Genomic DNA, 15,008 nt, shown 5'->3' on the forward strand with positions numbered 1-15,008 from the left:
CAGTAAAAAACAAGTGCTCAACAGGAGCAACAACCCAGGAAAAGACAAAAAACCAGGGGATACAAAACTTATCCCAACAGCCAGGAGTCCCCAACAAGGGACCCTAGGGAACAGCCGCACTAAGAACCTTGCGGCCAAAGGAAGCATCCGCCGATGCCTGAACATCTACTTTGTAGAATTTTGTGAAAGTGTGCACGGTCGACCAAGTCGCCGCCTTACACACCTGGGCTACAGAAGCCCCATGACGACAGGCCCAAGACGTACTCAAAGATCTAGTAGAGTGCGCCTTCACAGGTACAGGAGGAACCTTCCCCTGCAAAGCATAGGCCTGTTCAATGGTCTGCCTGATCCATTTGGCGATGGTAGAGGCCGAAGCCGCCATGCCATTCCGAGGACCCTCTGGAAGAACAAACAAGGAGTCCGTCTTTCGAAAAGACTCAGTCGATTTAAGGTAAACCCTTATCGCCCGAACAACATCCAGAGAATGCAATCTCACCTCCTTTGGATGTTTAGGCTTCGCGCACAGCGAAGGCAAGACAATATCCTCATTAAGATGGAATTCCGAAACTCGTTTCGGAAGAAAAGAAGGATTAGGTCGCAAGACCACCTTATCCAAATGAATAACCAGGTACGGAGACTTGCAGGACAAAGCCGCCAGCTCCGACACTCTGCGAGCCTAAGTGATCGCCACCAAAAAGGCGACCTTTTTGGACAACATAGACAACGAGATCTCCCTGATCTGTTCAAAAGGAGCACGTTGTAACACAGATAGAACGAGATTCAAGTCCCAAGGGGGCAGAGGATCCCTCCTAGGGGGAACCAGATGCCGCACACCCTGAACAAAGGTGCCAACCAAGGAGTTGGAAGCCACGGGACGTTGAAACAGAACGGCCAGCGCAGACACCTGACCCTTAATCGTAGCCAGCGCCAAACGCTGATCAACACCCGTCTGAAGGAAAGACAGCACACGGGAAACCGAGTACGTGCGGGGTGAAAACCCCCTGGACTCACATCCTGACAAGCTAGACATTAAAACTGAGATATGGTTGCAGGAAGTAGGAGGGTATTGACTGAGGGGACCACCCCTTGAGGGTGGGATATGTTAAAAGCTTTAATGTTAACATATTCTGTTGCCTAGCTACTCCTTCGGAGCAAAGTCTAATACCCCCATATGTGACGAATATGAAGAGGCGGCGACTGTCGGAGGACGTAAGAGAAAGCACTGGTCCTCATTGTCACAGGGACAGAAAATTATGGGAAACCCAAAAATCTTCAGCTGTCACCAGAGCAAAAAGTGATCAAAAATCCAAAGGGGACGCTTGTTTCAGTGACAAGCATCCAAGAGGGGATTTCCCCTCATTTCTATTTGTGAAGTGAAATCTCTCCAATGAAAAAAAAGGAAAGGTTTGGCTTTACATATAGTTTAAGGCCTATTTTAAAATTTCTTTTCATTTAAAAATCTGTTTTAGGCCCCTTTCACAATTGTGTGACTTGTCCTGCGATTTGGGACTGCACAGTCGCATGACAAGTAGTACTCCATGATTTCCAATGGGTACCATTTATATCTGTACGACTTCAAGTCGCAATGACTTCAAAGTAGTCCCTGCACTACTTTGGGCCAATTTTAATGCATTTTGAGGTCCATAGGCATTGCTTCAAGTCCATTCATAATCACGCCAAAATTGCTGTAAAATCGCTGCAAAAAATCGCAGTAAAATTGCGTGACTTTTAGGTCGCACCAGTGTGAAAGGGGCCTTATTACAGTGCTTTGCGAAAGTATTTGGCCCCCTTGAACTTTTCGACCTTTTGCCACATTTCAGGCTTCAAACATAAAGATATAAAACTGTAATTTTTTGTGAAGAATCAACAACAAGTGGGACACAATCATGAAGTGGAACGACATTTATTGGATATTTCAAACTTTTTTAACAAATAAAAAACTGAAAAATTGGGAGTGCAAAATTATTCAGCCCCCTTAAGTTAATACTTTGTAGCGCCACCTTTTGCTGCGATTACAGTTATAAGTCGCTTGGGGTATGTCTCTATCAGTTTTGCACATCGAGAGACTGAAATTTTTGCCCATTCCTCCTTGCAAAACAGCTCGAGCTCAGTTAGGTTGGATGGAGAGCGTTTGTGAACAGCAGTTTTCAGTTCTTTCCACAGATTCTCGATTGGATTCAGGTCTGGACTTTGGCCATTCTAACACCTGGATATGTTTATTTGTGAACCATTCCATTGTAGATTTTGCTTTATGTTTTGGATCATTGTCTTGTTGGAAGACAAATCTCCGTCCCAGTCTCAGGTCTTTTGCAGACTCCATCAGGTTTTCTTCCAGAATGGTCCTGTATTTGGCTCCATCCATCTTCCTATCAATTTTAACCATCTTCCATGTCCCTGCTGAAGAAAAGCAGGCCCAAACCATGATGCTGCCACCACCATGTTTGACAGTGGGGATGGTGTGTTCAGGGTGATGAGCTGTGTTGCTTTTACGCCAAACATAAGGTTTTGCATTGTTGCCAAAAAGTTAGATTTTGGTTTCATCTGACCAGAGCACCTTCTTCCACATGTTTGGTGTGTCTCCCAGGTGGCTTGTGGCAAAGTTTAAATTACACTTTTTATGGATATCTTTAAGAAATGGCTTTCTTCTTGCCACTCTTCCATAAAGGCCAGATTTGTGCAGTACACGACTGATTGTTGTTCTATGGACAGAGTCTCCCACCTCAGCTGTAGATCTCTGCAGTTCATCCAGAGTGATCATGGGCCTCTTGGCTGCATCTCTGATCAGTCTTCTCCTTGTATGAGCTGAAAGTTTAGAGGGACGGCCAGGTCTTCGTAGATTTGCAGTGGTCTGATACTCCTTCCATTTCAATATTATCGCTTGCACAGTGCTCCTTGGGATGTTTAAAGCTTGGGAAATCTTTTTGTATCCAAATCCGTCTTTAAACTTCTCCACAACAGTATCTCGGACCTGCCTGGTGTGCTCCTTGTTCTTCATGATGCTCTCTGTGCTTTAAACGGACCTCTGAGACTATCACAGTGCAGGTGCATTTATACGGAGACTTGATTACACACAGGTGGATTCTATTTATCATCATTAGTCATTTAGGTCAACATTGGATCATTCAGAGATCCTCACTGAACTTCTGGAGAGAGTTTGCTGCACTGAAAGTAAAGGGGCTGAATAATTTTGCATGCCCAATTTTTCAGTTCTTTATTTGTTAACAAAGTTTGAAATATCCAATAAATTTCGTTCCACTTCATGATTGTGTCCCACTTGTTGATGATTCTTCACAAAAAATTACAGTTTTATATCTTTATGTTTGAAGCCTGAAATGTGGCAAAAGGTCGCAAAGTTCAAGGGGGCCGAATACTTTATACATGACTGCGGGCTAATTTGTATATTGGTTCATTAATCTCTGCATTTTCTATAATGTTCAAGGTACATGGACTGCGACAATTCATATTGCCTATTTTAGGCCAGCTCAGAACCAAGTGGTGTTCAAGTGTTTTAAATAATTGATAAGATACTTACTAAAACTGAATAGATATGAAGACATCTATACACAGGTGTGAAGTCAACCAAATCCTGGACACTCAGGACCTGCTGAAAATAGAAGAAGTATATTATATATTGAAGAAAAGTAGAGTATTTATTAACTTACAATTACTTCTGCTTTATTTTGTATGCATTGCTCATAGTTATAGTAACCAATGGCTTCTTTCTATTTAACACTTAAGTCTACCCAAGAATGTGACACCATAAACACCATTCAAGCAGCCCTGATGTATTGGCTTTGTCCATAAATAAAGAAAGTGGCCAAAGTTTCATTCCAATAAATAACACAGTTAGATATATGCATAGAACTACTTATCTGGTAGAGCAGGGGTGTCAAACTCAATTTCAATGCAGGCAGCATAAGCATTATGGTCGCCCCCAATGGTCAGTTCTATCTGTAGCCTCCCCCACCCTCCCTTACATCACAGTGCACCCCCTTAACCTTGTGCTGCTACCGAGAAAAAGCTGGAGACAGAGATAGGAAGCAGAAAGTACAGGTTCTGGTGGAGGACCAGAGGAGTGCTGGAGTCAGCTGTTGGAGCTTGCTAAGTGCTGAGACCAGTGGAGGAAGAGATGAGGGGGTTCAGCGGCTGCACAGAGAGCTGCAGGGTCCATAGGGGGAGTTATGATCCCCCTCTCTGCTGCCAGCTGCTGAGACAAGGTGGGGGCAGAGATGAGGGTGGTGCAGCAGCTGTAGAAGAGGTGCGAGGGCCACATAAAATGGCCTGGAGGGCCGGATTTGGACCGCGGGCTTTTCAAAAGTAGGAAACACCTCTAAACTAGAAGCGCCGCCATGCAGCATTTCAGATAGCTGATTTGGTTACAATTAAAATGAGACTGGAAATTGTGGGCATTTAAAATAATCAGCATGCCTGGTAAATTGAATAAAAGGCTGTGCTACTAACCAGCAAAAAGGATAAGTCACTGTAAAGCCTGGTACACACTATGAGTTTTTTCTGCTGGGTTAAACGAAAAAAAAATGTCAGCTTAGTTCGGGGCCACTGTACTAATGATTCGAGATTAGTACAGCAATCTCCCCCGCTGAGCTGTTGTGCTCTGACAGGGGGGTGCCCCCCAGAACACTCCAGTGAGTACTCTCTGCAATTGGCTGAGAGCGCTGTATGGCAGCCGGTCAGCTGTTGGTTTTCAAGCATGCTCGTCCGACAGAAGGTCGGTTTTTACTGATCCGACCAATGTCTCCTGACATTTAGCCCGTGTGTACCGGGCTTGCGTTTTTAGTCACCAACTACCCCTGTTCAAGCTGCTTTTACCAATATCAGGGAAAAAAAAATGATACCTCTTCTTCGGTTTCCTCATCTTCCAGCATTGGGCTTTTTGATTTCAGTTCATTTTCATCTTCAGAACCATGGCCGTTTATGATGTACATTGGCTTTCTATAGGAGACATTGGTTTGCCTGTGTAGGGTGGCATGGAATGTTTTCTGCTGTTGTGCCTGGGTTTAGGAGAAAAAGCAGCAAACTGAATAAATGGAGAAAACAAAAATTCTCACAAATGTTAATACAGAAACATTGAGGAAGATAAAAAACATACACTGCCTGTCCCAGCTTTACCAACAGGCAGTGTAGAATAATATGAAAAACCAGAATAGTCCTAGCGCTGGACCTCCAGACAACCACTTCTTGGGGTACTTCATAAACCACACCCATATGGTAATAGTGGCAATAATGATGAGAATTAAAATCTTAGGATATACACCACTCACGGTGCAGCCAGTCCCTAGCACAGGATGTGGATGCAATAAGTAGAAAACTAGAAGAAGTCCTGGGCATCACATGAAGACGTTGTAGGGGTCCCAAGCGGTCAGGTGGAATAAGGATAGCCCCATGACCAAATCCACTTGGGGAACAAGGGGTGGACCCTGTTGGAAAGGAGGAGCGGAGCTGGGAGGAAACCCGGAGTGTGTGTTGGCCGTAGCACACAACGGCCGGAGACCACGTCACTTCCGGGAGCCGCGTCACACCAGCGTCAATCAGACACACCTGGAGCAGAGCAGGGACCAGCGTGGAACACAACTTTCTCGTTGCCGTGACTACATGTTTCGCACGCATGCGCTTTGTCAAGTCTGACTTAACAAAGTCAGGTTTCCTCCCAACTTTCCTCCCAGTTGAGTTTCCTCCCAGCTCCGCTCCTCCTTTCCAACAGAGTCCACCCCTTGTTCCCCAAGAGGATTTGGTAATGCGGCTATCCTTATTCCATCTGACCGCTTGGGACCCCTACAACGTCTTCATGTGATGCCCAGGACTGAATGACCTTTTGCTGGTTCATTTTTATCTGGTAACATTAATATATTTTTATTGCTTATCCCCCACTGACTGTTTCTTAATCCTGGGGAGTCTATCCATACACGCCATCTCTATGCGCCATCCCTCCTTCTAGTTTTCAGTGTAGAATAATAGCTAGTAGTTGTTAGATACTTCCAGCCAGACTTGTTCTGCAGTGTTAAACATGTTTCCACACTCATTCAAGAAGCTTTCTCAATTCTGAGTGTCATCAAAACTTAAGATATATTACAGCAATCTGAAAATTGTTAGTCTGCGATAATTTAGTGTAAGTTCTTCAACTGTGTGGTGTGAGGTAACTATTGTGACTGCCTGCCTAAAAGACATAGTAAAAGGAGGGAGAGAGAGAAAAAGAAAAAAAGGGGGGGGGGGGGCTTGGGGAAAGTAGATAGGTTTGCTGACTCTATTAAAGGGATAACAGGTCTTGGCCAAAGCCCGCCAGTCGATGACAAGATGCCCAAGGTCACCAGATGGCTTAGAAGAACCCCTTAACTTTATCAGTGAGCTTCACCTGGATCTTTTCTTATAGGAGAACATTATTAATCCTTGATTCGGATTCACTGAAGGATAGGGTAAGCGATTGCCACGCCTTAGCAATTGTTTGTTTCGCAGCTGTGAAAATATGTAGCAGCATTTTAAAAGTGTTTTTGTTTACTCCCGGGGGCTTACAGGCTAAGTTCACCTTTGTTCGGCTTTTTTTTCTTCGAAATACCAGCTCCCCTATGTACCATTATAGCATTAATGTACTTCTTTTGCAAAAATAAAACAGTTTTCAATTTATTCTACACACTAGGCCTATTTCACTGTCTTCAAAGCGGTTTAAACACACTGCTTGATTACTTCTGCCTTACTTCCTGGACAAACACAGGAAGGAGTTGATCAGCTGATCCCATTCGAACACACCCTGCATCATCCACCCTTAGATGCTTAACTCCTTCCTGTGTCATGACCTAAAGTCTGTCCAGAAAGTAAGGCAGAAGTAATCGAGCAGTGTGTTTAAACAGCTATGAAGACAGTGAAGTAAGGGTGTGCAGAATAAATAGAAAGCTGTTTTAATTTTGCAAAATAAGTACATTAAGGCTATATTGGTACATAGGGGAGCTAGAATTTAGGGGGGGGGGGGGGGGGAGGTGAAATTAACCTTTAAGTGCATACAGGGTTACAAAACGAATGGTAGTTTCTGATAGGTCTGAGACCATTCAGTATATAGCAGTCCAAAAGTGTTTCAAAACAGAACATGACCACCAGATGTGGAGAAAGGAGCCAATCTGTCCACAGTTTAAAAAGCAATGGGGAGAGCACCCTGGATTGTGGCAAGCCATGCTTGAGGGACAAGATACCTGCAATGTATTTTTTTTATTTTCAGATAAAAGGAGTTTCCTTTGATATGCAAAATATGAAAAAAATATATAAAATATGAAAATATATATATTTTTAATTAATTCTGTACCTTTCAAAACTCTAATAAGCCTCTAATTAATTTTATTCAACTTTAACTAACATTTTCCTTCTCTCCTCATTTATTATTTTTCTGCCTTTTTCATTTGAATTTTTAATTCCTTTATTTATATTTAAACTTTTTTTTTCACATTTTGCTTGTTTCTTTTTTGTATTGACGCAGATAAAAAGTTTAAATTGTATTCTTTTATTTGTACTAATTATAATGACCATAACATTTCATATAAAGAGCCTGGTGCATAGCAATGTAAATTTCTTTACTAATGAAATAAAGTTTTTATTTTTTTTGTTTTTTTTTTTTTTGTTTTTATCTACAGTAACACTAATTGTTTTACAACACTGGTAAAATTAGAGAAACCTTGTACTGTTTTGTTACATCTCTCTTTAAAAATAAAAAAAAATATTTTGAAAGATATGTTAAATTACATTGATTGACTGTTCCATAAAAACATATATAGGTAATACTTTGTTTTTTTAAGTAATGACAAGCTAATGAATAGGTTATATCTCAAATTTTAAAATTGCTTTCGTCCATAAGGGGTTTAGTGGTGCATCAGTTTAAGAGATTACGTGTGATTGCTGTCTCTGGACCAATTGTTTTTTTTCTGCACATAGTATATCGGTGATTAGGAAAAAATGTTTTAAGCAGCACAATAGGGAGTGGCTATGGGTGAGGCTTAAGGCCCCAGATTATCTTGGAAATCCAGCCCTTTTATAAATCATTTATAGCAGCATGTGTAACTCAGTCGCCTTAATCCATCCTGGGTGTCATTTAATGTGACAAAGCAGATGCGGATTATCCAAGAAGATGTCGGGAGGTGTGAAAGTCTCATCTATTCTCATAATCTAATCACCATTATGCCACAAAATATGTGGCAGGTAATAAAAGTTTGACTTACACAGCTAAAGTGGTGAATTGTTATGAAATTGTCAAGGTACAGGAATGTAATATATATATATATATATATATATATATATATATATATATATATATACGCAAACTACATTAGCAAAAGTATTGGGACGCCTGTTTTTACACTCACATGAACTTTAATGGCATCCCCCCCTGTAGGGTTCATTGAATATTGAGTTGGCCCACCCTTTGCAGCTATAACAGCTTCAACTCTTCTGGGAAGGCTGTCCACAAGGTTTAGGAGTGTGTCTATGGGAATGTTTGACCATTCTTCCAGAAGCGCCTTTGTGAGGTCAAGCACGCAGTCTCCGCTCTAAGTCCTCCCGAAGGTGTTCTGTCGGGATGAGGTCAGGACTCCGTGCAGGCCAGTCAAGTTCCTCCACCCCAAACACGCTCATCCATGTCTTTATGGACCTTGCATTGTGCACTGGCGCAAATCATTTGGTGGAGGGGGGATTATCATGTGAGGTTGTTTTTCAGGGGTTGGGCTTGGCCCCTTAGTTGAAGGGGCTCTTAAGGAGTCAGCAATTTAAGACATTTTGGACAATTTCATGCTCCCAACTTAGTTTGGCGTTGGCCCTTCCTGTTCCAACATGACTATATACCAGTGCACAAAGCAAGGTCTAAGAGTCCTGACCCTAATCCCTTACAGCAGGGGTCTTCAAACTATGGCCCTCCAGTTGTTCAGGAACTACAATTCCCATCATGCCTAGTCATATCTGTGCATGTCAGAGGTTTACAATGCCTCATGGGATGTGTAGTTCCGCAACAGCTGGAGGGCCATAGTTTGAGGATTCCTGCCATAGAACACCTTTGGGATGAATTGGAGAGCAGACTGCGAGCCAGGCTCTCTCCAACGCCAGTGTCTGACCCCACAAATGCGCTTCTGGAAGAATGGTAAAACATTCCCATAGACACACTCCTAAACCTTGCGGACAGCCTTCCCAGAGTTGAAGCTGTTATAGCTGCAAAGGGTGGGCTAACTTAATATTGAACCCTACAGACTAAGACTGGGATGCCATTAATTTTCATCCGGCGGGGGACAGACGCAGCATTGGACCGACGCTACATCCGCCTAGGTATGTATGACTTTAAAAAAAAAAAAACATACATCTCTTTTAACGCTATTTAAACAGTAGGCTTTCTTTGAACATAAGCCCCTTGATAGAGCAGCTGACACAAGACTCGTAGACTCTTACTTGCTTCATGGCGGTCTCTCCTATTTTGTCAGAGTGTTTCCTGATACTCTCTAGGAAGTCTTTCAGACCAGACATAGAAATGTCCTTGATCTCTTCTCGTAACTTGGGGAGGTTCTCAACCATGATCTGGCAGAAACGATACTGGGAGACTTTGGGGAGGTAAACGAGTTCTAGTTGGTTCATTGTCTTTAGAGCAGAGTAATACCTGTGAGTAGAAAATGACATTATGGATCAGTAAGTCTGTAAACACACATTATATAGCCTTTTTACTGCAACAAACAGTCAACAGAGATTATACCTGGCCGCCAGACCACACTATAAATTTCATAAGACTCTGGTTACATTTACATGTGTGTAGAGATGTAAAGAGCATCTTTACTTTGCAAAGTGAATTGTTACTTAGCTTACTGAATAAGATAAAGCTAAGTAAAAATTTATTTTAAAAGATAATAATTGAAACCCGCGCTCTTTACCAAAATATATAAGAACTTGAACGAAATAAAATGAAATCAAAAGTAGTGATGCAGCTGCTGTTGCACCAAGTAAAAACTTAGAAAAGTATGGTATAATCAAAATTAAAACAGCCCTAGCATAAAATGTAGTTAAAAAATTAAACTATTAAAATAAATATATAATGTGCATATAGCGAAAAGAATCATACAGATACAAAAAAGGCAATATAAATGAAATAAAGTCCTTTCATTAAATGTGATCAATAAATCTAAAAGTGCTCCAGTGCAAAACTGAATATAAAGTGCTCCAGGTGGCGGTGACCCCTCCAGGTTCCCCACTCACCAGAACAGCAAATGTAAAAAGCCTGTAATCACTGGGATATTACACACAGACTTCTCTTATGGAATGCCACGTTATACCAGGTGTTTCTTAGATAAAGATGGCCCGAGTTGCCTCCAAGAACCCCAAATCAAAAACAAAGGACCGCATATGGTGAAGTACGTTTCAAACAATTTATTAGACTCCAAATGGAGGAAAAAACATACTCACAAATGGGATGGGTAAACGAGCAATGTATTATCTACAAGGAACTGTGGACGCCGCTGTTGGCGTGCGTTCCACAGCCGATCCAGGAAGTGTAACCGGAGGTCTTTGAAAACGCCCAATAGGCGGGCGAAAGGCGTTGATGCACTTCCGGTACGGCTTGCATGTAATCGTCACTTCCGGTTACACTTTCTGGATCGGCTGTGGAACGCACGCCAACAGCGGCGTCCACAGTTCCTTGTAGATAATACACTGCTCGTTTACCCATCCCGTTTGTGAGTATGTTTTTTCCTCCATTTGGAGTCTAATAAATTGTTTGAAACGTACTTCACCATATGCAGTCCTTTGTTTCTGATTTGGGGTTCTTGGAGGCAACTCTGGCCATCTTCATCTAAGAAACACCTGGTATAACGTGGCATTCCATAAGAGAAGTCTGAGTGTAATATCCCAGTGATTACAGGCTTTTTACATTTGCTGTTCTGGTGAGTGGAGAACCTGGAGGGGTCACCGGCACCTGGAGCACTTTATATTCAGTTTTGCACTGGAGCACTTTGGATTTATTGATCACTTTTAATGAAAGGACTTTATTTCATTTATATTGCCTTTTTTGGATCTGTATGATTCTTTTCACTATATGCACATTATATATTTATTTTAATATTTTAATTTTTTAACTAAATTTTATGCTAGCGCTGCTTTAAATTTGATTATACCATAAAAATGTATTTTGCAAAGTAAACCCAATCACGTGCAAGAAAAAAAAAAAAACATGATTTTTGCAAAAAAGATGGTGAAGTTAGCATAGCTTCATCTCATTCATTAAGCTAAGTAAAAATTCACTTTGTGATCGAGTGAATTTTCAATTTGCACGCATGAGACTCTTCAGTAAATACAAACAATTGATGGATGCACATAAACGTACAAAACAACTATCGCATGCATTTTAGGTGTTATACTACATCTCTATCAGTACCTTCAGGCCACATTCACACTTGAGCTGAGCGTTTTTTAGCATTTTTTTTTTTAGCAGATATGAAATATTATAGGCATTTTTTTGTTTTTTCTGTGGCCAAAAGAAACTTGTGTAAGGTGTGGAATGATGCTAGAAAAGAGGAGGGAAGCTGCTGTTTGAGCTGAAAATTCCTGAAAAAACACTTGTATATTAAAATTTTCGCTGTTAAGAGGTTTTCATTGAAGTCGATGGGGACAAAGATGCTCAAATGTGAACAAGGGCCATTGAAATAGGATTTTGTTTGTTGAGCGTTTCTGAGCATCAACCTGAAAAATGCTCAAATGTGAACTTAAAGCTGAACTGCGGGGAAAGTAAGATTGCAATTGGACTACCCCTACCACTTAAGGGTTAAAAGCTTGTCTATCTAGGGGCCTTGGACACCCCCCCCCCTCCACATAGGCAGAGGAACGAAGGAACATGCAGAGCTGTGCTGTTCCCTCCCCGACACAAATTTCCAGCAGCTTTTATCTCCTGTGTCGGAGAGCTTGTCAGAAGTTACCATGCTGATAACAGAGGAACAAAGCAGCAGAAAGACACTGGACTTAGGGCTTTGGAGAGAGATAGGTAAACACCACAAATATATGTGCTCAGGTCAGATTTCATGAATGGGGTTTACATCCACTTTAAACCCTTAAAGTGCAGGGACAGACCCAATGCAAGGGAGGATTTTAACCTCCCTGGCGGTATGATTATGTCTGGAAGTTCATACCAAAAGCGGTACAATTATTTTCATGGAAATTTGGTGTTATTTATTATAGGCCTACAATTCTTAGTAATTACTGACTTAAACCTGAGCAAAACAAGACTCTAGTAGACATCCCAGATGTGATAAATTTTGAAATTCAAACGCATGAATTATAATCTCATAAATAATGTAATTTTATTCAATAATGCAGTAAATAAGGAAATTTGTCAAAGAAAGAAAATTCAATACAAATGCTGCGTGTGATAAATCTTGAAACAAGGAACTACACAAAGTCCAACGTCACAGTCAGGACATAGGAACCTAGTTTCCTTTCGGACTTTCTTTCCATTTCTATCGCGTTTCGAGCAGCAGACAACACACATCCTGGTTGGTGCTGCCTTTTTTGCAGTTGGCGGAATATAGTCTGCAAAGTGACGGCCGGTCAGACGCTCTGGGTTGACCACGTCAACAGCGCGACGTCCAGGTCTATTTTCAACTCCTGATGGTGTCTGGTACTTTGCAAAAATCTGCTCAGCCACCTTCCAGACAAACTCGGAATGAGCAAGAGGGTTTTCACTGTTGGCTTTGTGCAGGATGTAAGCGTTCCATAGACATTGTTCCAGAAGATGTCTAAATATTTTTTTATAATATTTTTTTTGCTGTTTTCGTACAGCGGGATAGAAGGTCATGGCCTGATCGGCTCTGTCCACACCTCCCATTGTTTTGTTATAGTCAATTACGACCTGTGGTTTCAGCACATCAGTCCCACGTTTTGTATGGACCGTGGCAGTGGAGGTAGTATGAACAGTGCTCATAAGACACACATCCTTCTTGTCTCTCCATCTCATTGCCATCACCTTTCCCTTCTGCCAGGCAACCATTTCTCCGGTTTTTAGTTTTTTTTTGGCAAAAAAAGATGGCATGTCTCGACGGTTAGGCCGAACGGTACCATATGCGTCGGTTCTATTTTGTATCAAAACATCATATAGTTCCGGGGAGGTATAGAAGTTGTCCGTCGTCAAACAATATCCCTGGTTCAGCAAGGGGTCAAGAAGTGTCAGGACGGATGATGTGGCAATCCCATAGTCGCTGTACCTCGGGTTGAATTTAGTGCCTTTGCCGGTGTAAATTACGGAATTCCATATGTACCCCGTGGATGACTCGCAGAGCATATATGATTTGATGCCAAACCGTGCTCTTTTTGATGCGATGTACTGAATCCAACTTAGGCGACCTTTGTAGGCCATCAAACTCTCATCCACGCTGATGTCCCTTTCTGGCACGTAGGTCCGCTGGAAATTTCCCACAATAAGTTGCCATACCTCCCAGATCTTTTTCAGTTTGGGCGCAGGATGCGTGGCCTCAACAAATTCCTCATTGTTTGTGAAGTGCAAATACTTCATAATCAGGGAGAAGCGATACTCAGACATCACGGTCCCAAAGAACGGTGTGGCCAGTAACCTGTTGGTGGTCCAGTACCATTTTTGGAACGGTTTCCCCACCAACCCCTGAAGAAAGAGGAGTCCCATAAACAGCCACATGTCCTCTTTCGTTACCGGTTCCCACCTTCTGCTTCGGGAAAGCCTGGCATGCAGCGTTGCGGATTGCTGCTGTTGGTAGCGATTCGTCTCGGCGACAATTAATTCAATTACCTCCTCAGTGAGAAATAATTGAAGGTAGGCCAGAGGATTGTCACGCTCGACATCTACCTTCATCCCAGGTGATCCGGTGAAGGGGAATCTTGGGGGCGCTACCTGGTCCGCATCGCAATCAATAGCGCACCAAGTGCGCACATCGCTGAGGTCAGGGTCATCGCCGTTCTCACTTGCCAGATCCGTGTCAGTGTCAGTGTCGGACGACAAATCACCGCATGACTCGCTATCGCTCACTTCCGCGAGCACCTCTGGGTCGCTGTCGCTGCCGCTGTCACTCAGCTGGTCCAAAAGCGGTTTAGACTGGCGCTTTTTTGATGCCATAATATATTTTTTTTTTTTGGGCACAAATCACGTTTACTGAAGAGAGGGGCACTGTAATATCAGATCTGAGGTGATCTGTGGTGATACAGTGTAATCCTATCAGATTACAGTGTATCACCTCTTTTATTTACTTTCACTTTTCAAAATTCCCGCCCAGTTCCGCTCCCGTGCGCCGCCTCTGCTCGCAGGGAACGGAACCAGGAAGTCAGATGCCGGTCACCCGGCGATCGGAGCGAAGGACATCGCTGGATCGCCGGGACAAGGTAAGTGGAATGCTTCTGGGAGCCAAGGGAGGCTCCGCTGGCACTCTGCAACTCTACCCCGAGCGTGACTCGGGGTTACCGCTCTTGATATGAAAATTCAACCCCGAGTCACGCTCGGGATTACCGCCTAGGAGGTTAACTTTTTCCAGAATTGGACTACAGTAGAAAATAAAGTGCAGGAACTATATAGGAGATCACAGCAAGTTACCTGCCTTAACCACTTTAAGAACGGAAGATTTTACCCCTTTCCTGACCAGGCCCTATTTTGCGATTCGGCACTGCATTACTTTAACGGACAATTGCGCGGTCGTGCGATGATGTACCCAAATGAAATTTACGTCCTTTTTTTTCCCACAAATAGAGCTTTCTTTTGGTGGTATTTGATCACCTGTGCGATTTTTATTTTTTGCGCTATTAACGAAAATATTTTTCACATTCTGCTATATAACGTTCCCAAAAAAAAATTAAAAAATCTAAATTGTTTAACACTTTAGGCCAATTTGTTTTCTGCTACATAATTTTGGTAAATAAAATTGCAATAAGTGTATTTTGCGCAAAAGTTATCGCGTTTACTAACTACGGGAAAGATTTATGTCATTTTTATTGTTTTTTTTTTTTTTTTACTAGTAATAGCGGCGATCTGAAATTTT

General features: G+C 42.3%; 1 protein-coding gene across 7 annotated transcripts in view; it reads right to left on the reverse strand.

The window, feature by feature from the left end:
• The window catches only part of EXOC6 (exocyst complex component 6), a gene marked incomplete at its 5' end in the record, with an annotated part of 513,187 nt that overhangs the window by 295,763 nt on the left and 202,416 nt on the right, over window positions 1-15,008 (reverse strand). For 4 of the 7 annotated variants that reach the window (XM_082267957.1, XM_082267961.1, XM_082267959.1 and 1 more), the window contains 3 exons: window positions 3,533-3,604; window positions 4,854-5,009; window positions 9,427-9,631. In XM_082267957.1, the coding sequence (XP_082124083.1) occupies window positions 3,533-3,604; window positions 4,854-5,009; window positions 9,427-9,631 (433 nt within the window). The remainder of the gene's footprint in view (window positions 1-3,532; window positions 3,605-4,853; window positions 5,010-9,426; window positions 9,632-15,008) is intronic. The other 3 variants (XM_082267958.1, XM_082267962.1, XM_082267960.1) reach the window with 1 other exon arrangement.

The sequence above is a fragment of the Pelophylax lessonae genome (genome assembly GCF_965119305.1).
Source record: "Pelophylax lessonae genome assembly, chromosome: 9".
NCBI classification, from domain to species: domain Eukaryota; kingdom Metazoa; phylum Chordata; class Amphibia; order Anura; family Ranidae; genus Pelophylax; species Pelophylax lessonae.